The sequence below is a fragment of the Perognathus longimembris genome, chromosome 13 (genome assembly GCF_023159225.1).
Source record: "Perognathus longimembris pacificus isolate PPM17 chromosome 13, ASM2315922v1, whole genome shotgun sequence".
In the NCBI taxonomy this organism is placed as follows: domain Eukaryota; kingdom Metazoa; phylum Chordata; class Mammalia; order Rodentia; family Heteromyidae; genus Perognathus; species Perognathus longimembris.
The window spans coordinates 2,420,306-2,443,665 of record NC_063173.1 but is presented as its reverse complement, the minus strand read 5'-3'; the positions used below and the strand labels follow the sequence as shown (position 1 = coordinate 2,443,665).

General features: G+C 43.6%; 1 protein-coding gene across 2 annotated transcripts; it reads left to right on the top strand.

Annotated features, from left to right (window-relative positions):
- On the top strand, positions 1 to 23,360 carry Alg8 (ALG8 alpha-1,3-glucosyltransferase). 2 transcript variants are annotated; one of them, XM_048360428.1, is made up of 13 exons: positions 1 to 108; positions 1,730 to 1,808; positions 4,983 to 5,176; positions 8,472 to 8,581; positions 10,122 to 10,189; positions 13,284 to 13,410; positions 13,787 to 13,890; positions 15,093 to 15,213; positions 16,625 to 16,764; positions 18,291 to 18,430; positions 19,878 to 19,975; positions 20,261 to 20,333; positions 22,234 to 23,352. In XM_048360428.1, exons 1-13 carry the CDS (start codon positions 5 to 7, stop codon positions 22,466 to 22,468), a joined length of 1,593 nt encoding a protein of 530 aa, XP_048216385.1. In that variant the 5' UTR covers positions 1 to 4; the 3' UTR covers positions 22,469 to 23,352. The 2 variants fall into 2 exon arrangements, with proteins under 2 accessions (XP_048216385.1, XP_048216386.1); XM_048360429.1 differs by lacking the exons at positions 13,284 to 13,410; positions 13,787 to 13,890 and having other exon boundaries at positions 22,234 to 23,360.

The following is a 23,360-nucleotide window of genomic DNA, read 5'->3' as shown; positions in this document are numbered from 1 at the left end:
CGGCATGGCGGCCTCGGGAGCGGGAGGCGCGCGCGCGGGAGGGGGCGCTTGGTTCTCGGCGCTGGCGCTCGGGGTCACCTTCCTCAAATGCCTCCTCATTCCGGCCTAGTAAGGACCTGCGCGGCGGGGCGGGCGGGGCGGGGAAGGGAGGCGGCGCGCGTCCCCCGCCCGGAGGCCGCCAGGGCGCCGCGGGCCCGGCCTGCACGGCCTGCACGGCCCCGGGGGGAGGTGATGCTTTGGAGTTAAAATCCACAGAATGTTCTGGGCCTTGGACTCAGGGCCTGAGCACTGTCCCTGGCTTCTTCCCGCTCAAGGCTAGCACTCTGCCACCTGAGCCACAGCGCCCCCTCTGGCCGTGTTCCGTATAGGTGGTGCTGGGGAATCGAACCCAGGGCCTCATGCGTGCGAGGCGAGCGCTCTACCAGTCACAGTTTTTGGCCTCTCCTGCCACCTCTTCCGTCTTCCCATATCCTCTCTAGCCCCCCGCTTCCTCCTTCAGCGTCTGTCGTCCTGACGGTTCCCGCCGCAGGTGTCGCGCCCGCCCGCCCGCCCGCGCTGGCGGGCGGCTCCAGCGCAGCAGGTCGTGGGGACCGCGGGATGAAAGGACTGGTCTGCCTAGCTGAAGGCAGGAACGTCTGGCCATCTTAAAAACAAACCGGAAAAGTACTTCTAAAGTGTATGCCTTTCACACAGCAGAATAAAAGGATCTTTGCACGGAGAGGGCGGGTACCCGGTTGGAACTCAGGGCCTGGGTTTTTGCTCAAGGCTGATGGATGTTCTACCGCGCCTCCACTTCCAGATTTTTGGTCCTAAGTGGAGACTCGTGGAATGGACCGCCCAGGTTGCCTTTGAACCCCGATTCTCAGATCTCAACCCCCTGAGTAGCTAGGACTTCAGGCGTGAATCACCTTCGCCTAACAGAATAAGACTTTTTTTTTTCCCCCCCTGTAGATTGTGTGTAGGTGGGGGTGGTAATATCTCTTGCTTTAGTTACTATGGGTTAGAAATGTATCCTTGGGGTTACCTTGAATACTGAATTCAGTCCGGAGTTATGAATGTACTTGTCCTCCGATAGCTTCCTGGCTACTCTGTTCACCCTGAGCCCTTTACTTACCTATCACATTCCATCCAAGGACTGGCCACTCACTATAAAATGATATGTTTAGTCACCAGTGAACTGAATATATGAATATAATGGATTGCAAGGTGGTACTTTAATATATCATAGCTGTTTTAGTTTATGTATATCTACTCTAATCTCATAACAACACATAGCTGAAGACTGCATTTCTCAGAAGTTACCCAATGATTGCATGACCATATTTGCTTGCTATTTGGCTAGTCTTAATTTTGCCTTTTTAACAAATACTGGTTTAGCAAGTTCCTTTTAGTCTTAGTTTATTCAGTAATTAAAAAAAGAACTGCTGGCACTATGAGAGTAAACATTCCCATGTGTGCCTTAGATTTTCATAATGCCATTATGAAACATTTCATTTGTGCGTTACTACTGAATGGGGGAGTATTGCATAAGGAATACCTAGGTAGACTGAGGGGTAACATATATGTATCAACATATAAATGAGCTGCTTCAGGATTTTCTAATGCATTTTTGTGTCTTTATAGGATAGTGAGCTGTAATTGTTTGTGGGGGGGGGGAGTTCAGATAGACTGAATTAGAAGTTTGTAGTTGTTTTTTTTTAATCTTCATTTTATTTTTCTCATTGCCTAGCCATTCCACAGATTTTGAAGTACACCGAAACTGGCTTGCCATCACTCATAGTTTGCCTATATCCCAGTGGTATTATGAGGTAAGTTCATATTATCTTTTTTATTTGTATTTTATTATTTTTTGGTACTAGAGTTTGTACTCAGAGCCTTGTACTTGCTAAGTGGGTGCTTCATCATTTGAACTGTGCCCTTCAACCCTTTTTGCTTTAGTTTTTGTTGTTGTTATTGTTGTTTGCCAATCCTGGGGCTTGAACTCAGGGCCTGGGCACTGCCTTGACCGGCCTCTTTGTGCTCTAGGCTAGAGCTCTACTACTTGAGCCATAGTGCCATTTCCAGCTTTCGTGAGTAGTTTATTGGAGATAAGAGTCTGCTCAGGCTAGCTTCAAAACAAAGATCTCAGACTTCTGAATAGCTGGGATTACAGGTGTGAGCCACTGGCTTTTAGTTGGTTTTTTTTGAGTGGGGGGAGTTGTTTTTGTTTTTTTAGACTCATACCCGCCGTGTTCTATTAGGCCACCCCAAATTATGACCCTCCTATTTAAGCTTTCCTCGTAGCTGGATGACAAGGGCAAGCTACCACCTCCAGGTTTTATTGGTTGAGATTGATGGGTTTTTGCTAAATCTGTGCTTGGGCTGGACTTCCAGGTTACTGCTGCCCTGGTAGCTGGGATTATAGGTGTGAACTACTGAGTTTGGCTCCATTCACAAATTTTAAAATATGTTTGGGCTGGGGATGCAGCTTAGTGGTAGAGTGCTTGCCTAGCATGCTTGAAGCCCTGGGTTCGATTCCTCAACACCACGTAAACCAAAAGGGCCAGAAGTGGCGCTCTTGCTCAAGTGGCAGAGTGCTAGCTAGCCTTGAACAAAACTGCTCAGGGACAGTGCTCAGGCCCTGAGTTCAAGCCCCAGGACTGCCCCCCCCCCCCCCAAAAAAAAGTGTCAAAAGTCAGAAAGTCTTCTAGATTTCTGAAAAATAAATGGCACTTTAAGGATGGAGTATGCTCTGACATTTGAAATTGTAACTGGAAACTCTAAATGATAATAGAGTGTAAATTGACAATTAAATTTATTAAAACTACATAAACAGTAATTTCATATTTGTTTATTTTTCATAACCCTAGCAGGAAATCATTTTTTAGCATTTTCTACCCATGCATCCTTATTTATAAAGGCACTGCTCCATTAATGTACCACTTAAATGGAAACTTTGTATTTTAAAGTCAGTACTGATAAAATATTAATTTATAATGATTTGATAGTATCTTTGTGTCTTTGTGTCTGTGTTTGTGTGCTTGAACTCCGGGCCTGGGTTCTGTCCTTGAGTTCTTTTTGCTGAAAGCTAGCACTCTTCACTTGAGCCACAGCTCCACTTCCAGCTTTTGGGTGGTTAATTGGAGATTAGAGTCTCAGGGACTTTCCTGCCTGGGCTGGCTTTGAACCATGATCCTCAGATCTCAGCCTCCTGAGTAGCTAGGATTATAGGTGTGAGCCACCAGCACCTGGCTTAGTATTTTTTGTTTGTTTTGTGGGTTTGTTTTGGTGGTGTGGGGGTTTGAACTCAGGATCTCACACTTGTTTGGTTGGTATGCTACCCTTGAGCCTCATATCCACCTGGCTTTCAGCTTGTTATTTTAGAGATGAAGTCTAGCAAATTTTTCTGTCTGGCCTGGCCTTAAACAATTATCCTGTGGATTTCAGCCTCTTGAGCAGCTAGGATCGCAAGCATGAGCCATGTTGCTTGGCCGTCACTGTCTTTTATATAAGCATATGTCAACTGTATAACACAAAGTAGAGCTAGGCACTGGCGGCTCATGCCTACACTCCTAGCTATTCAGGAGGCTAAGATTGGAGGGTCGTGGTCTGAAGGCAGCTGGCGAAGGCTCTTATCTCCAGTTAACCAGCCAAAAGCTGGAATTGAAGGTGTGGTTCAAATGGTAGAGTGACAGCCCTAAGCAAAAAAGCCAAGCCAGAAGGCCAGGCCCTCCATTCAAGCCTCAGTACCATCACACACTTAATCAACCAGTTAATTAAAGTAGGTAGTAATGTTAAGATGCTAAGAATTAAAAAAATAGAATTTTTAACTTCTCCTTGCACAGTTCAGTGATCTGTTTTGTTGGCAACTTGGAGTTAGAAAGGGAATTTCTCCAAGTGTAGAACTTAGTCAGTTCATAGCCCAAGTGCCTGACAGGAGCCTCTGGGTTTGCCTCATAGGCTACTTATACTTCAGGGAGAGGAAATTCATCTTCACAAACAGGAGATTGGGCAAAAAACTCACTTCTCTTGCTTTTTTTAATCACAGAGAGACCCTGTGATCAAACCCGTAGTATAGGGCTGGGAACATGGCCTAGTGGCAAGAGTGCTTGCCTTGTATACATGAAGCCCTGGGTCCGATTCCTCAGCACCACATATATAGAAAAGGCCAGAAGTGGCGCTGTGGCTCAAGTGACATAGTGCTAGCCTTGAGCGGGAAGAGGCCAGGGACAGTGCTCAGGCCCTGAGTTCAAGGCCCAGGACTGGCAAAAAAAAAAAAAAAAAATACTGCCTAAACCTGTAATATACTTGTAGAGGAAGATTTTTTTTTTTCACTGAAGACTAATAACTGCAGATTGGCACATTATGACAGTAGTGTCGGTTTTTTGTTTTTTGCTTTTTTTTGCCAGTCCTGGGCCTTGGACTCAGGGCCTGAGCACTGTCCCTGGCTTCTTTTTGCTCAAGGCTAGCACTCTGCCACTTGAGCCACAGCGCCACTTCTGGCCGTTTTCTATATATGTGGTGCTGAGGGATTGAACCCAGGGCTTCATGAATACGAGGCAAGCGCTCTACCACTGGGCCATATCCCCAGCCCTGTAGTGTCAGTTTTTGTAGATGCAAGGTCTTTGTTTAATTTTACAGGCATTCCACAATGAGAGAAACACATTGTGTGTGTGCGTGCATGCGTGCGTGCGTGTGTGCGTGCGTGCGTGCGTGTGTGTGTGTGTGTGTGTGCGTGCGCCTGTGTGTGTATGTGTGTGAGTAGACAGGGCCTTGCTACAGAGTCCAGGTTGGCCTCACGCTCCAGCTTCCGCAGCAGGAGGCTGAGGCAGGAAGCCAGCCTCTACTTCAGCTTCTCATGCCCTGGGATTATATGTCTGTGCCATACGCATGGTGTTCTGGACCCTTTTACGTAGTAATTACTTTCTGTATTGAGGGAATTAAAGACCAGACAGTGGAAGCTTCATTATTTATCATGCGTTTCTCCTGTGCTTTTTATCCAGTCAACTTCCGAGTGGACCTTGGATTATCCTCCCTTCTTTGCTTGGTTTGAATATGTCCTGTCACATGTTGCCAAATATGTTGATGAAGAGATGCTTAATGTGCGTCATCTGAACTACTTCAGCTCAAGGACCTTACTGTTCCAGAGGTTTTCTGTCATCTTTACAGATGCACTCTTTGTGTATGCTGTTCACGAGTAAGTCGGGAGAGTATCTTGTGGGGATATTTGCTTGTGTTGGCGGGGACTGAAGAAGTATAGTACTTAGCGCTAATTTACTTCCAACTTAGAGGAACCACATTCATAGCATGGCAAACGCTGTGATGAAAAACGGAAGTGTACTTCAAACCATGGGCATTTCTAGTGAGCAGTCTGGCAGAGTCTTGTGAAAAACATAAGTGCAAAGAGGAGCTCCAAGGCAGAGCTCTTCACAGAGGTCGTGAATGGTGCATAAAGTGGTAGTCCAGGTAGAATTCCAGGGCCATTTTCCCTCACCGGAGTATCCCCGCATGCGCGCCTTTCCCTCCTTGTGGAAGGCCCCTCGGGGCTTTTGTGATCTGCCCTGCGGCTTGGGACCCACACATGCACACGGTACTTGCACACTTGTACAGGGGTCCGTGGTGCTAAACACCAAAGTCTTTTCTTAACAGAATTTGGGTGGGAAATCTTACCCAGTGCTTTTTGTTCTTTCTGGATTCTTTTCTTCATGGAGATTCTTATTTTAACTTTTAAAAAATTTAATGGTTATTTTTCCTTTTATTTTATTGATTTTTAAAAAAATTTATTGCTTATGTGGCACCAAGGAATCAAACCCAGGGCCTCATGCATGCTAGGCCAACACTTTACCACTAAGCCACATTCCCTACCCTTAACTGTGTTTGTATCTTTTTTTTTTTTTTTTTTAGTTTTTTATTGATTTTTTTTTTTGGCCAGTCCTGGGCCTTGGACTCAGGGCCTGAGCACTGTCCCTGGCTTCCTTTTGCTCAAGGCTAGCACTCTGCCACTTGAGCCACAGCGCCACTTCTGGCTGTTTTCTGTATATGTGGTGCTGGGGAATTGAACCCAGGGCCTCATGTATACGAGGCAAGCGCTCTTGCCACTAGGCCATATCCCCAGCCCTTATTGATTTTTTTTTATAAAAGGAGTTTTATTGTGACATTTCCATCCGCGCTACAATATGTTCAAATTGACCTCTCTCTTAGTCTCCCTTATCTCCCTTCCCTCTTAAAACAATTCAAACAGGTTTCATTGTTCTATTCTCCTATTCAAATAAACTACGTCAGCCATTGACATCCTCATTCATTTGCTCCTGCTGATACCACTGGTATATTTCACGCTTTGCATCTTGTACTTATAACTTAACTTCAAGCAGTTAAAAACCCCTGTGTCAGCGGGCACCGGTGCCTAGCCCCTGTGGTCTCCGGCACTCAGGAGGCTGGCCACGGAGCATCGCAGTCCGGAGCCAGCCTGCACAGAATGGTCCCTGTGAGGCTCTCATCTGCAGTCACCCCCTCAAAAACTGCAAGTGGAGCTGTGGCTCCAAGTGCTAGAGCACCAGCCTTGAGCAGAAGAGCTCAGGGACAGCGCCCAGGCCCTGAGTTCAAGACCCACAACCACTAAAAAAAAGGTGCCTTACACACTGACTTCCAAATAATACGTTTTCAGTGTTGGCTTTTATTTGATTGCAGTACTTAAGGTCGTGGGTATGATCATGACACCAGTGACTATGTCCCTTCCGTGACCCTTGTCATAAATGTGTCATTTTGATTGTGAGGCCCTTGGGAACGATTTAACCCCTGCTTGTTCTTATTGCATAACTTGTGTTTAGCCTCACAACTTCCAATCTGTTTGTGACCTTGCCATAGTTGGAAGAGAAAGTGCTTTGTGGTATACGCCTTTTAAATAAAAAGGTTTTTTAATTCAAACTTTCCAATAGTAAGACAGACAGACAGGAATTTACTTTCATAGGCAAAGTAAAAGGAGCAGTTACATGAAATGGGTAAAATCTGGGTACTAGTTCCCAGAATCAGACAGTATACACAGATTATTTTTACTTATTCATCAATATTCATTGTAAAGTACTAAAAATTGAACTCAGAGCTTTGAGCTTGCTACTCAAGTACTCTACAACCTGAACCATGCCCCTGGTCCTTTGCTTTTAGTACATTTTTCAGCTAGGGTATCTTGCTCTTGTTTGGGCTGGCCTCATACTGTTCCACCTACGAAGTAACTTGAGGTAACAGGAATGTGCCACCCACCTAGATTATTAACTTATTCCGTTTTTAAATTATTCTGTAAAGTTACTGTCTATTCTTGAGGAAACTGAAGTTTCATGAGACCACACCTTTCCCAGCCTCTCTTTAAGTATTTCTATTATTTATGCTATAAGAGTCTGACGGCCTTTCCTGCCTGGGCTTGCTTTGAATCACTATCCTCAGCTCTCAGCCTCATAAGGAGCTAGGATCACAGTGGTGAGCCACTAGCGCCTGGCTTTCCATGAACTCTTATTATCAATAAGCTACCAACAAGACAGAAATGGACCTGTGGCTCAAGTGATAGAGCCCTACCCTTGAGCAAAAAAAGCTAAGATAGCACCAGGCCCTAAGTTCAAGCCCCAAGAAAGGCACAAAGAAAAATTCATACATGCTCTTTTATAATCATCACTGCTAACATTTTGGTGCCTATTACACTAGTCTATTTATACTGTTGTTGTCACTCTATATCTGAGCATTAAGTGACATAAATTTTTATATGGATTTTTTGGTTACTATTTGGATAAAGAGGAACTGAGAGTTTGTGGCTCTGTTCTTAATCTAGCTGATATGATCTGTGGGTCAGAATACTAAACTGCCTTGATCTACATTTTTTACTACCCTTCTTTTTTTGTCGGGGAGAAGGCTGGAATTGAACACAGGGCCTTGGTAAGCATGCACTGTACGAATAACCTATAGCCCTGCTCTTACATTTTCACTCTTTTTTTTTTCCCCCGAGTCATGGGGCTTTGAACTCAGGGCCTGGACGCTGTCCCTGAGCTTTTCACTCAAGGCTAGCACTCAACTGCTTTGAGCCACAGCGTTACTTCAGGTTTTCTGGTAGTTAATTGGAGTCTCATGGGGTTTCCTCCTTGCTGGGGCTGGCTTCAAACCACCATCCTCAGATCTCAGCCTCCCGAGTAGCTAGGATTTCAGGCACAAGCCACCAGTGCCTGCCTGCATTTTTGCTCTTAAGAACTGAAATAATACGTACCCTCTTGATTATTTTTTAATCCTTATTTTTGAATTTTAAGTGACTTGTTTTTCTTAAAAATTTTTCTTCTATTAAATTAACCCTGAGAGCTTCTCTTAACTGCCATCTTTTCAAGCAACCAAAGATGGCATAGACAGTTTGTCAAGAATGGCTTCTAAAATGTGCAGTGGTATACTCCACCGAAAGCACTGTGATATTCTAGTGAAGATCAAGTTGTGTCTGTTTCTTTTCTGATGTGTCATCATAGGTGCTGTAAATGCATTGATGGAAAAAGAGCAAGTAAAGAACTTACCGAGACGCCAACGTTTATTCTGTCAGTGTTACTGCTATGGAACTTCGGGTTGTTAATTGTGGACCGTATCCTTGATAGTCTCTGCACTAGTCTGCTACTTACTCTGCTGTACTTTAATAGATGATTAACTCTTTTTATAGTGATGATTATCAGATATGAGCTGCTTTAGAAAATAGGCTAATAGGTTCCCATCACCATACTTTCTGCCCAGTTTTACTGGACTCTGGTTGTAAGGATACTTCGTTCCTGGAAAGTTAATAGTAACATATAAGAATCAATTAAGTTGTCTGTGCATATATATATGTTGATCTTGCAATTTGTTTATCTTTAGATTTACCCAGTATAAATGTATATAGCCATTTTATAACACATGGTTATGAATACCTTTCATAGGAAAGACATAGTGTGCTTGTGGGAACATTCAGGCCTTCATGTTTTGCCACCATCTTGGCTTACCACATATTAATGAAGTTCTGAAATTCAAATGATAGAAGCCTAATATTTTTCAGTCTCCATCAAGGTAACCTAGTGTGGAGGAAAACACCGAACTTCAGTCTGACCTGTCTCCAATCTTAGTTATGTTGTCACACAGTTTAGTAGATTAATGTCTCTGAGCCTTACTTTCTTCTGTAAAAAGCATGATTCCCACTAATGACATTGTATAGCCAGGCACCGGTCACCCAGGCCTGAAATCCTAGCTACTTGGGGAGGCTAAGATCTGAGGAATGTGGTACATAGCTAGCCCAGGCAGGAAAAATCTGGAAGTGGAGCTGTGGGTCAAGGGGAAGAGTGCTAGTCTTGTGTAAAGGAAGCTCCAGGACACCAGGCCCTGAGTTCAAGCCCCAGGACCCCTCTCCCCCAAAAAATTATCTGTGTGCTTTAAACAATAGAGCAGCTAGTTGCAATAGTATATGCTTGCTTGTAGTCCCAGCACTTGGGAGGCTAAGACAGGAAGGTAGTGAGTTTGAGGCTAGCCTAAGCTGCGTAGAGAGACCATGTCTCAAAAACCAAAACAAAAGAACGGATGGAGTCCTGCTTGCTAATGACTTTCAGTGGCTGTGGGATCCCTAAACTCTTCATCGCTAACTCTAAAACACCAAAAACAATTGGGCTTTTAGCTGCCTGGGCCCTTAAGGTAGGGAAACACAGGGAAACAGTGTTTGCTTTTCTTCTTAAACATAAATTTTAATTGAGGGGCTGGGGATATGGCCTAGTGGCAAGAGAGCTTGCCTCCCATACATGAAGCCCTAGGTTCGATTCCCCAGCACCACGTATACAGAAAACGGCCAGAAGGGGCGCTGTGGCTCAAGTGGCAGAGTACTAGCCTTGAGCAAAAAGAAGCCAGGGACAGTGCTCAGGCCCTGAGTCCAAGGCCCAGGACTGGCAAAAAAAAAAAAATAAAAAATAAATAAATAAATAAATTTTAATTGAAGACTTTTCTAGGATTTGACCCTTTACAGAAAATGTTTATGGGAAGCCCAACTGACAGTCATATTTTGCCTAATTTTAGCACATTAATAAAGCATTGACAGTTTCCTATACTTAGCTGCCATAGTTCTTTGTGACTTTTATATCCTCTGTTGTTTTTTCTTGACATCCCCCCAGATATCCATTTCCAGTACAATGGGTTTTTATTTGGATTAATGCTGCTCTCCATTGCACGGTTATTTCAGGTAAACACAAAGCACCTAATTAGATTTGTACCCCTTGATGTTTAGCTTCTAAAGGCAACTTTGTAGTGGGTGGTGGATTGCTTATGACCTACTGTTGAGTCTCTTAAGTGTTATAGACACAGGGTATTCTCACAAATTCTGCCTTTTCTTTTGACAAGTTTTCCTTTTACAGATGGGAAAAATTATATTCGAATAACTTAATAGAGTGTGGCAGGCCTGAATTAAACTTGAGTTTTATGTTTGGTTGGGGCCATTTCTGTAGGTTGAAATCTCTGGCAATTTTTACAGTGTAGTACCTCTGTTGGTGCTTCACTATCAAAGGCTGGTAAGGAAGTAGGGAATTTGGAATCAGAAAACTTGGGTGGAAATCCGGACTAACACTGAGTCACTGTGTGACTCAGACAAGGGCTGCACAAGCGCATTAGCAGCTCTGGAGTAGTTGCATAGAATGTCTTACTGAATCAACCTTATAAACAGTCTGTGGAATTGTCTTAACTAGTGTCATCCTTTTATAGAGGAGGAAATCAAAATTTCGGATATCTGGGCCACTCTTCCTTAACCTGAATCAGAAGCTCTTGGGCTGGGGCTTAAGAGTTTCCCAAGGAATTTTGATATCTCATACAACAGGTTTGGAAGCCTTTGACCAAAGACAAGTTGTTGGGAATGACTTTCTCATACATAAAATAGGCCCCTACGTTCTTTCTTAAAGCTTTATTTTTTTTTTTAGTGTAAAATGGTACTTTGGGAAGATCAAGCTTAATAATCTGTTTAAAAGTTCTTTATAACTATAGCTCGGTGGTAGAGTACTTTCCTGGCATGCCTGATGCCATGGGTTCTGTACCCCACATTGTAAACACACACAGAAATAAAATGGCTTTGTGTTCACTGTAAATGTCTGGGTAAACTTCCCTTTACCACAGAACGCCCCATGGGAGCCAAGCAGAGTGGTGCACATCTGCAATCCTAACAGGAAGTAGGAGCGTCGTGAGGCAAGCAGGTCCTGAGTTCAAGACTACCTAGGGAACTCTGGTTTCGAAAAAGAACACTGTGTAAAAAGTCACTTTGCACATGGGACATAATTGGTGTTCTATGAATTATTGTGGGATGGTTCTCACATAAGCAATTAAAATTTGACTCTAGAGTAGGCTAGACCTGATGAGGTTGTAAACTTGGAGAGAGGTCTGGAAACGTGACATTCTATTTCCTTGTTATTCTTAACCATGCCCATTCTAGACGACCCGGGATGAGACAGTGAGCAAAGGGACTTGGCGTTGGTGGGCCTTTGGCAGTTTCCTTTGTGGACTATCGGGATCCTAGCACATTTGAGCCTTCCGAAATTCCTGTGACACAGAATTCAGACTTTAACTCCGCAGTTCTAGGGTCTAGATTTGGGGCCTCCAGCCAGTTGTGCCCCACCCCAGCCCTTCTTGGCTTTGGTTATTTTTTAGACAGGTTCTTATACTTTTATAGGACTCAGACCCTGATCCTCCTGCGTAAACCTCCCTTACGTGGCTAGGCATGCACTGCCACATAAAGCTTTTTTATCAAACAAGGTCGCACTAACATTGTTTTGTATGCAATGCTGGGTTTGAACTCAGGGTCTGGGTACTGTGCCTGAGCTTTTGTACTCAAGGCTAGCATTCTACAGCTTGAGCCTCAACCACTTTTGACCTTTTTTGGTCAGTGGTGGGGCTTGAACTCAGGGGTCTGGACACTATCCCTGAGCTCTTTTTGCTCAAGGCTAGCGTTCTGCCACAGCACCACTTCCAGCTTTTTGGTAGTTAATTGGAGATAAAAGTCTCACTGACTTTCCTGCCTGGGCTGGCTGTGAACCTCAGTCCTCCTATCTCAGCCTCAGATCTACTTTAAAAAATATTTTTTCTTTGTATTTAGCATAATACCATGTATTGTGCATCTTCATTCCCAGCTTCCCACCTATTGGGAATGTGTGTGTGCACGCGCTATTAGTAACAAGGCTTAAATTTAGGCTTGAGCCATACCTTACTTCTGGCTTTTTTGCTGGTTAATTGAAGCCAGCTCAGTGTGAAACTGATCTCAGCCTACTGACTAGCTAGAATTACAGGCATGAGCCACCCGTGCCTGGTTGAGCACCAGTTTTCATACTTAAGAATCACTTGTTGGAATAATGTTTGAGCCCACTAGACTTAATGTTAAACTGCCTTCATTATGGAAAATTCAGATCATACAGAAAGGAAGAGTGGTACAGTGATCTACATGTAGGAGGACTGTTCTTAAATATAACATAGCATATTTCATTTGATTTAGAATATATCTTTTTTTTTTTTTTTTGCCAGTCCTGGGGCTTGAACTCAGGGCCTGAGCACTGTCCCTGGCTTCTTCTTGCTCAAGGCTAGCACTCTGCCACTTGAGTCACAGCACCACTTCTGACCATTTTCTATCTATGTGGTGCTGGGGAATCGAACCCAGGGCTTCATGTATACGAGGCAAGCACTCTTGCCACTAGGCCATATCCCCAGCCCCAGAATATATCTATTTTTAAAAGTAGATTCCACGTCAGATGTAGTGGTCCATACCTATGGTCCCCACTAGGGAGGCTGAGACGAGACGATTTTTTGAGCCCAGAAATTCAAGGCCAGCCTGGACAACATAGCAAGACCACAACTCCAAAAATAACAAAAAGATGTTTTCTTTTTCTTTTTTCTTTTTGTTTTTTGTTTTTGAGACAGAATCTCATTACGTACTTTAAGCTGTCCTCAAACTTGAAATCCTTCTTCCTCAGCCTTCTAAGTCTTGGGATTACATGTGTACTACAGGCCTAGCAACTTTTTTTTTTCTATTTTTTATACATCGTTCTTGAAAATAACAAACTTTACAGAAATGTTGCAAAAGTAGTTGAGAGTTCAAGTTCTTGAATCACTCATTTTCCCCTAAGGGTACTACTATCTTACATAACTGTGCGTCAAGATTAAGAAACCAGCACTGGTTTATATTAATTTTGTCAGCTTTTAAACGAATGTTCCTTTTCTGTTTCAGAGTCCAACCCCGAATCCTTCATGATTGCATTTTCCTGACTTTGAATTTTAAAGCACTGTTTCCCTTTTCACTGTCCTAGAAAAGGCCTATGGAAGGAGCATTTCTCTTCGCTACTCTTCTCCACTTCAAGCACATCTACCTCTATGTAGCACCAGCCTATGGTGTATACCTGCTGCGATCTTACTGTTTCATTTCAAATAAACCAGGCAAGTGTCAGTAATAATGGAAAAATCATTTTTGTTGTTGTTTCCTTTGTTCACTTTATTGACTTAGTGGCTTATTAACAGTTTTACGAAGCACATCGGGTATCTCTTAGCAACTGGCCCCATAAACGCGCTACCATCCTGAATTCATTCCCTGCTTTTGCTATATGGTCTAGTATACAGCTGGGTGAGGTGGTATGTAATCCCGGCTCCTGAAGAGCTGGAGCAAAAGGATCTTGAATTTGAGGCCAGTCTGGGACATATAGCAAGCCACCATCACAAAAAGAGGAAGATCGGTGTCCTGTTGGGGGATCGATGTAGTTACTATTTGGGGATACTTGTCCATGCTCTTGATAATGACACTGTTCCTTTTCTCTAGATGGCTCTGTCCAGTGGAGCAGTTTCAGCTTTGTGCGTGTTTTTTCCCTGGGACTGATTGTCTTCCTAGTTTCTGCTTTTTCATTGGGTCCTTTCCTAGCTTTGGTAAGTTGTTGTTGTTGTTTTCTGGCTTATATTATAAGGGGGAGGGGCTACTGTTATATCTCCACACATATTTACACTACTCTAATCAATGTCTTTCCCTCTCCTTAAACATAATATCTCCAACAGGTTTCTTTATTCCATTTTCATGGATGCAAATAACCTATTTTGACAGTATTCGACCCCTTTTGTCCTCCTCACCAGCACGACAACCTCTAGCCGTTTCTTTCTTTCTTCTTATTTTTCTTTAAAAAATAAAGTACTGTACCACGTACTGGTGGCTCATGCCTGTAATCCTAGCTACTTAGGAGGCTGAGATAGGAGGATCACGGTTCAAAGCTGGCCGGGGCAGGAAAGTGTGTAAGACTCTTTATCTCCAGTTAACTCCCAGAAAGCCAGAAGTAGAGCTGTAGCTTAAAGTGCCAGAGTGCTAGTCTTGGGTAAAAGAGCTCCGGGACAATACCCAGGCCTCGAGTTCAAGCCCCACAACTGACATAAAATAAAGTAAAACATGTTTTTCATTGCTGTTTAGAAAAAATAGTGAAGCCAAGAACGTATGAAATAAGTGAAAGCTAGTCCTTTCTTACTTCATGTACCTCTTAGGACCTTTCATAGGTAGTGTTCTCTCAGACATTTTTGTGCATATTCACCTTTGTATATGTTAACTGAACGTTGCGCACAAAATTCATCTTCATTATTTGTGGATTGAATATTTCAAACTTCACTTCCTTTCTAAAATTTATTTTTAACTCCTCCCCCCAAATCAGTATTTTGCAGTCTTCATTGGTCAGCAAAGACTTTCAAGTGCCAAGAATATAACAGATGTTCACGTTTTTCCTGTTTCCCACCCTGAAATAAGTTTCAATCCTACTAAAACAGAAGAACCTTCCTGTTCTCTGCCCTGCCCTCTCCTTCCCTCCAGGAGACCCAGATCGGTGCGTTCTGTGATCTCCTTTGCATCTGAAATTCCTCCATTATTGTATTTACTCCAGAACAGCGTGGACTGAGATTCACAGTATTTCTTTGTGTCTTGTTCCAGCGATCAGTTCACAAAAGTGGTTTCCGACCTGCTCAGCATCACCAAGCACTTACCCGAAGGAACAAAGACTTCCCAGTGTGGGCCACACTGTGCTCTAGACAGTTCTGTGTTTGAGTGTGGAAGTGTTTGATGACTATTTAATCAATTTCCTTTCTCCTTTCAACAGAACCAGCTGCCTCAACTGTTTTCCCGACTCTTTCCTTTCAAGAGAGGCCTCTGCCATGCGTACTGGGCTCCGAACTTCTGGGCTCTGTACAATGCTGTGGACAAAGCGCTGTCGGTCATCGGTATGGTAGCGGGCCTTCTCACGTCGCCTGTGAACGCTCAGAGGGCTGGTCACGGGGAGAAGTGGACAGCCTGCCTGCGTCTGGAATGTGGCAGGACTGTGTGTTCTGTAGTCTCGCACTTCAGCTTTCAGGAAGAACAGGGCAGCAGTTTTCGGAGCTGAGGTTTTAAAGCAGTAAACAGACTGCATTCCTCACAAAGGCTCCTTGTGGCAGTGAGGTGTGGGTCTTTGAGGACAAAAACTAAATATGTAAACACTTTCTAAAGGTAACTTTTGCCTAAAGGAAAACATTGTTTAGCAGAATTTAACTCGCATTTAAGCTTAAATATATGAAGAAGCAGATAAAAAATAATGTATATATGCCTTAATATGCATGGCTCTGTTAACAGTAATTCACAGCGGACTAGGTTCATCTGTCATTGTCTTATTTGTTTGGTGTTTTGGTGGCACTGTAGTTTGTCCTTGTGGCCTTGTGCTTGCTGTCTGAACCCCACCCTCAGCCCTCGAGCCTCAGTCTCTCGCTTGCGAATCCAGCCGAGCATGGTGGGAAAAGGCAGGACCAGGAGCAGTGGTTGGCACACTTTCTCTGTAGCGCATCAGATAGTATTTTAGGCGATACAGGTCACAGATACAGTGCTTTTGATGTTTTGTTTTGTCCTGTAAAAAAATGTGAAAAACTGGTAGGGCAGCTCATGTTTGTAGGCACAGCTACTTGACAAGCTGAAGCAGGAAGATCACTTGAGCCCAGGAATTTGAGAGTAGCCTGGGCAACACAGTGAGCCCTGCTTAAGAAATAATAATAAAATAAGTAAAACTTTAAAAGCCATTCATGTACCTTCAGTGCTGTGGGAAAATGGCTCTGAAGGCTAGATTTATCCCTTAGCCTGTAGTTTTGTTGACTCCTAATCTAGATAGTGCAAGACCTGGTCTAAGGCCCACCTGCATTCATTGCTCTGTGCACATTGCCAAGTCGTTTCATTCCTGTAGTCTTCCTTTACTTATTACTGTAGGGAGTCTACTGCTGAAAATGTCCCCACCCACTGTGTTGTAAAGAACAAAAGTAAAAATAAAGAAATGCTAGATTGTCAGTACCAGCGACTTTGGGGCTAGACATACTCAAGTTCAGTTCTACCACCTCTTAGTCATTTGACTTTCAACAGATTAGCCCATCTGTCTGTCTTAAGGAGCTAAAAGTAATGTCTACACTTGGCACCTGCTGTATGGTGGCTGCTATTAACTGTTTGTCATGTACTTACTGGAACTTGTAATTTGGTAGCATTGTCACTCACTGTGAAACCAGTCTTAATGTACAAGACATTAGGGCTGGGAATATGGCCTAGTGTCAAGAGCATAAAATAAGGCGTTCCATCGACAAACCTAAGGGAAAGTCAAATGCCTGCTTTGTCCTGTAGGTTTGGAATTGAACCTTCTTGACCCCAACAAGATCCCCAAGGCCGCGATGACTAGTGGCCTGGTTCAGCAGTTTGAGCACACGGTCCTGCCCTCAGTGACCCCCTTGGCGACCCTCATCTGCACACTGATTGCCATGCTGGTAAGCGCTCGCAGGTGGCACTCATTTCCCCAGCGGGTTTCTCTGCTTCTTGCCTGGCTGATGGAATTTCAACTTCCAAGCTTTTCTAACTGCAAGATAAATTCCATGGCTGAAGTCCTGCAGACTGAAGTATTTCCTGGCAATTCTTAGAGATTACTGTCTGTCAGAGATTCTTGCCACTGGCTATGAGACCATCTGTCTACTCCAGCATGGTAAGGGGGGAAAGGCTAGGAAGGAGGAGGTATGGACCACATGATTGAGAAAGAGGAAATCTTTTATTTTCTTTTGCCAGTCCTGGGCCTTGGACTTAGGGCCTGAGCACTGTCCCTGGCTTCTTTTTGCTCAAGGCTAGCACTCTACCTCTTGAGCCACAGCGCCACTTCTGGCCGTTTTCTGTATATGTGGTGCTGGGGAATCGAACCCAGGGCTTCATGTTTATGAGCCAAGCACTCTTGCCACTAGGCCATATTCCCAGCCCAAGAGAAAGAGGAAATCTCTATGGCAGAAATAGCCAGGCTTTGTTTTGTTTGTCATCCTTGGCAAAATGAACAGGATATGTCTGGATGGTACGTGGATATTATGTTTTGATGATGAACTGAGAATTGGCTGTGGCTCAGATGTGTTACAACTTTTATTCACAGTGCATGGGGTAGAATTTTAATAAGATTCATTGTAAAAAGCTTATTTTGTTTCCAAATGATTGAACCTACTAGCAAAAATATCTCACTTCTTAATTATGTGGCAGAACTGGCATGTAGGTAACTGAGCTCTCCTGGTTTATTTGTTCACATTTTTTTGTTTTTTTTTTGCCAGTCCTGGGACTTGAACCCAGGGCCTGAGCACTGTACCTGGTTTCTTTTTGCTCAAGGCTAGCACTCTACCACTTGAGTCACAGCGCCACTTCCGGCTTTTTCTATATATGTGGTGCTGAGGACTGGAGCCCAGTGCTTCATGCATATGAGACGAGCACTCTACCACTAGGCCATATTCCCAGCCCCTGTTCACATAATTTTAACTGAACTAAAAGTGGGGTTTCCCCCCCAAAATCTCAAGTCTTGAAGCTTCATAGAAAAGGCAATGGTTTACTATAAATCACACTGGAGCCCACAAAGCCAGACACTTGTTTATTAATAGTGTAAAATCTAATTTACTGGTCCATAAATGTATGAACTTTTGTAGTTTGACTTAAGAAGTTCAATGAATATCAATTAACTTAATAATATAGCTGACTAATAATATAAATTGTTATATTGTGTATTCCAGAACTTTTCATTTAGACATATTTACTACTTAATGACTAGGATTAATTGTAATAAGTTAGCTACATCCTTCCAAATGCCTGTTTTTCCTTTTTAAAAGTTAATTAACTTTCAATTGGCTATGCACAAGGGATGAATTGTCCAGTTCAATGAAGCATTGTCTAGAATCTCCCGTTTTTCAAAGGTGATGCAAATTTCACTTCCCTAAATACTTTCTATAAAGCCAACTTGAAATGATACTGAAGTTTTATCTTTGCCTATTTCTAGCCCTCTGTTTTCTGTCTTTGGTTTAAACCCCAAGGGCCCAGAGGCTTCCTTCGATGCCTCGTTCTCTGTGCCTTAAGCGCCTTCATGTTTGGATGGCATGTCCACGAAAAAGCTGTTCTCCTTGCAGTTCTCCCAATGAGGTAAGCACATCGCTTGGGAGTCAGCATTGCTGGCCAGGTTCACTGTGTTCCACCTGCTCTGCCTCGTTCTTGTCTTGTTCTGTGGGATTAGATAGGCAGAGGCAAAGCACAGGTTTCCCCTCGGACAGGACAGGAATGTTGGGATCCTTAGGGCCGTGAGGAATGTCTAGCCCAAGAGCCACGGAAAGGCACGAAGTCATTTGGTACATGACAAGACAGACGTGCTGTGCTTCTTGAGGACTGCCTACAACCATCTGCCTCTATTGCTCATTTCCTGTTGTTTTTGAATGATGTTTTAAATATTCAAGTGGCTGTAAGTTCCCCTTCCTGTAGGGTGTGCACAAATGTATGTTTTGGTTTTTGCATTCAATTAGCATGATAGGTCTAGATATCGAGTACAGCATCATTTGGAAAAAGCATGAACTTTGGCATTACTACATCTGTGAAAATAAAGTCCCATGGTTCCTTGTTAATTGTTGTCAGTCATGTAAGGTCTGACTCCATTCTGGAATAACTCTCTAATGTTTATACTGTACTTTAGATTTTCCAGAACTGCTTTGTTTTTGTTTTCTTTTTGAGCCTTAACAATCCTTAAGGTAATTAGGATATATTGATATCATCCCATCTTAACATCAGCAGGTACTGGGGCTTGGAGAGATTGTGACCGGTCCATAGTAACACTGTTAACGGGCATGGCAACATAGTTCTGTGTGTAGACACTTACGTAGTAGATGCCAGCTGGGGTTGTTGCTTAGTGGAAGAACACTTTCCCACCAAGAGTGAGGCCCTGGATTCCAGTCTAACACCACAGAAAGAATAAAGCATGCACTTTTTATGCCTAGAAGAAGCACTCCCAAGCCAGGCATGGTGGTACACATCTGTAATGCCAGCACTAGACAGGCAGAGGCAGGAAGGTAGAGATGGTGAATAACCTGGGCTACACAGCAATACAAAACAAAACAAAGTCACACAACTAGCAAATCACAGCCTGAAGTCGGCCTCCTTTTAAAATTCTATTGTCGAAGTGATGTGCAGAGGGCTTACAATTTCATACGTTAGGCAGCGAGTACATTTCTTATCAAACTTGCTATCTGAGAACAGAGTTCGTTTTTAATATCTTTAGTCAGAACTCCCCCAGGTGCAGGGCATTGTGTATGAGGTGAACTGTAGGTTTGGGGATGAATTTGAATCCTGTTTCCCTGACTGCGCCTCCAGGCGGCTCCCAGCCCCACAACACCCCTCTTTTTCAGTCAGGGAAGTGAGCCGCACTCACAGATTCAGCATGCTTACCAAGTGAATATTTTCAATTGCATTGGACTTGCAGCAGAACCAATATTTATTTGCTTAAGGCAGTTCTAGGGGTAGTCATAGATGCGGTGCATGCAAGCTCTTTGCAAGTGTGGTTTCAGTTGCGTTCAGAAACTATGATAAGAATTTTTGTTTTTAGCCTCTTGTCTGTGGAAAAAGCAGGAGATGCTTCAATTTTTTTGATTCTGACCACAACAGGACACTACTCCCTCTTCCCTCTGCTCTTCACTGCACCAGGTAAGCAGCTTCTTTTGGCTTTTGACTAGCATGCCCTTTTCACCAGGGCCTACCCATCAGGACTGTCCGATATAAGCAAGCAACCCTACAATCGCTCAAAAGGAGAAAGCTCGTTTGTTCTCTCATTTTGCACCTAGTTTTTAGTATTCTTAGATATTACAAAAAAGCATGGTCAAGTCTATTCATTGGACATATTATTAACTGTATCTGTTTGCTTAGATTGCCTTAAGTCGTAGAGACCTTTTTTCTGTCAGCTAAACTATCATCTGTATTTTCTTTTGACAGAGCTTCCCATTAAAATCTTACTCATGTTACTGTTCACCATTTACAGTGTTTTTTCACTGAAGACACTATTCAGGTAATCAAAAAAGTAAATGTAAAGTTATATTTACTCTTGTGAAATATTTACTCCTTAGGAGTCAGATAAGCCTTCGAAGTTTATTTCACAGTATAACAACATTACAGTTAAAGACATTGCTAAATGCAGCAGTGATGCTCACTAGGCACAGTGTTGAAAGTAAACCGTACAACTTGTGGGTGGGGATGGGAGAGAAAACGCGGGAGAGAGTGAGGGGAGGAGTGACATTGTCCAGAAGGAATGTGCTCGTCACCTGACTCAGGAAACTGCTGTCCCTCTGTACATCACCTTTTGATGATAATTTTTAAAAAGTGGTTAAATTTGCCAAGTAGAAGTGTTGTAGGGAGCAGAGCTGACTCCATCTTGCCTAGGGAAACATGGTAGGAAATGTTGGGGGGAGTAGATTAGGTCAGCCTGACCCCAAAATTCTGCTTCTGTAAATGGCTTGCATAACTTGTTTGTGGCTTGCTCTGCCCTCTGCATCAGCCCCCTACACCTGTGCTACGCTTTTACCTTTATAAACCCCGATTTGAGGACTGCTCGGGGTCACAGTGTCAGCTCCTGAGTCTGCGCTGCGTCCCTGGCCGGTCAGCTCGCTTTTTGCTTCCCCAGTAAATCCATCTTTTTGCTTGTGGCTGTCTCTGAGTGGTGGGCTCTTGGAGGGACGGGGACTCCGGGGACTCCCCTCCCTCGCACCTTGTAACAGAGGGAGAAATTACCCATATGATACTGTCACCAGGTTGTATCTTTAGCTGGAGAAAGACATGTAAAATAAAACCTCTTTGAAAGCCAGGTGTAGGTGGCACATAGATAGTTTGGGAGGCACAGACAGGAAGACGGAGAGTTCAAGACCAGCCTAGACTACATAGTGACAGCCTGTCTCTAAAAACAAATAAAACCTTATTTGAAAATTAAAACTGGGGTTTGAAATATATATTATCCATAAAGTTACATAAATACAGAAAAATGGAGAAAAGCTAAAATGATTAAAAATGGTTACAGAATTATGAATATAACTTTGCTTTTCTGTGTAGTATTACAACTGTATTTTTTTCTTTTTTATACTGGGCTTGAACTCAGCACTCTTGTTTACCTTTTTCACTCAAGGCTGGTACCATCAATTGAGGGCCCCCCCCCCCATTTCTGGCCTTTTGCTGATAAATGGGAGACAGGAGTGTCACGGGGCTGGGTGCGCAGCTCTCCCCTGTGATCCTAGCTACTCGGGGGGCTGTGGTCTGAGGATCACGGTTTGAAACAAAAGAATTTAGGACAGAAAATACCATGAGACTGTTAATCCTCACTCATGAAACTGAGACTGGAGGATTACAGGTTAAAGCCAGCCAGAACAGGAAAGTCTAAGCTCCATCTCCAAAATACCCAACAAAAAGCCAGGCTGGAGGCATGGCTCAAGTGGTAGAATCAGCCAAGCAAGCCCAAAGCTCTGTGTTTAAACTTCAGTATTGGCCAAAGAAAGGTTAAACTACTATTGATGTATGCTTACAAAAATGTCAAAAATAAAAAATAAGGTAGTAAATTTTGTGTTATTTATATTTTACCAAAATTAAAAGTGACTTTTAGAATCCTCAATTGCGCATATATGGTCTTATCTACTAGGCTAGCACCCATACCCTTTCTCTATTCCGTATGCAGGGCTAATTTTGTGTGAGCGGCTTCAGCTAAGTGATCGATAGCTTAGGTAGACTGGGAAAATTTGTATTGGCAAGATACTGTAATAGGTGGTTGGTATTTGTGCTACTTGTAAAGTTTGCTTGGTCGTTTGACTCCAGCCTTGGCTGCAGTTCACAGCACAATGTGGGGGCAATGGGTGGCTTGGCTGGGGCATGTCTACTAAACCAAAATGGCTTATCTAAAACCAACCTTTTTCTCTCTCTCCCTTCAGAAAAGAAAAAGCTCTCTTAAACTGGACTGAAACTCTGTACCTCCTTGGCCTGGTGCCTCTGGAGGTCTGCTGTGAACTGCTGTTCCCTCTCACCTCCTGGAAGCTCAAGTACCCCTTCGTCCCGTTGTTACTGACCTCGGGGTACTGCGCGGTGGGCATTGCGTACGCTTGGCTCAGGCTCTGCTGCTCAGTGTTGCTTGGCCACCCCGGGGGCGGCAAGACAAAGAGGAACTGAAGGAAGGAACTGCTTGGGTGCACGCCAAGCAGTTACTTCACGGGAAATTAAGCAGAACCTGGAGAAAGTTGCCGGTGGCATGAGCCATTCATTGCGGTAGACCTGTTTGGAGGACCATTCTTTCCCACCGGGCCTTGCCCAGCCTGGCAACCTGATTGTTGCCATGGTGAGAAGCCATTTGCCCTCCACACACACCGCAACACACCCGAAAAGACTTCCCCTTCCCCTGGTAAATGATCTCTGAGATCATTCAGACTGTGGTGCTTCCTGAAGGCAAATGGAATCTGGTGAGCAGCATGTTCATAGCCTGCGCTGCTGTGTCAGCGTATGTATCAACAGTGTCAGGGTTTAAAGCCTCATTAGACTCCAATACTGACAGAAGTATTTCTTGTGTTCTGAGAGAAATGTAAATAAAATGCCCCTTTGTATTTCTGTACAAAACACTTGTGGATCATTATCAGCTCCTACACTTTCCCGTTGGTGCGCGTGCCTGCAGGCCCATGGTGACGGGGGTCTCCCCACCCCCGTCTGTACACCTTGTTCAGGAAGCTTTGATTCCACTGCAATGATAATCAACGTCAACAAAGCCAGGGGGATCATTTCATGCACTGCTTCGGCCAGGCAACAGAGACTTCAAACCACAGCTGTTCTTATATTGAGTTATAGTGTTCAGCCTCGTTTATTCTAACAGCAAGCATTGCAGTTTAGCTAAGGCTGCCATTGAAACCTTCCTCCTTTGAGCAAACCGACATGGTTTCTGCTGATTTGTTTTCCTTCCCTTCCTTGAGAGTACTTTATGCATGTTTTTACCTGAGTTTACCTAATGCCTGCTACATGTTCAAAAGCCAGCATATTTCTAGCCAACACTGGACTTTCATGCGTTTTATTTACT

Excerpts from the sequence above, each read along its gene's own strand:
- Alg8 (XM_048360428.1), top strand. The coding sequence starts at position 5 with ATGGCGGCCTCGGGAGCGGGAGGCGCGCGCGCGGGAGGGGGCGCTTGG. Across the intron at positions 13,411-13,786 it reads TTTCATTTCAAATAAACCAG|ATGGCTCTGTCCAGTGGAGC; the intron begins GCAAGTGTCAGT and ends CCTTTTCTCTAG. Across the intron at positions 16,765-18,290 it reads GCACACTGATTGCCATGCTG|CCCTCTGTTTTCTGTCTTTG; the intron begins GTAAGCGCTCGC and ends GCCTATTTCTAG.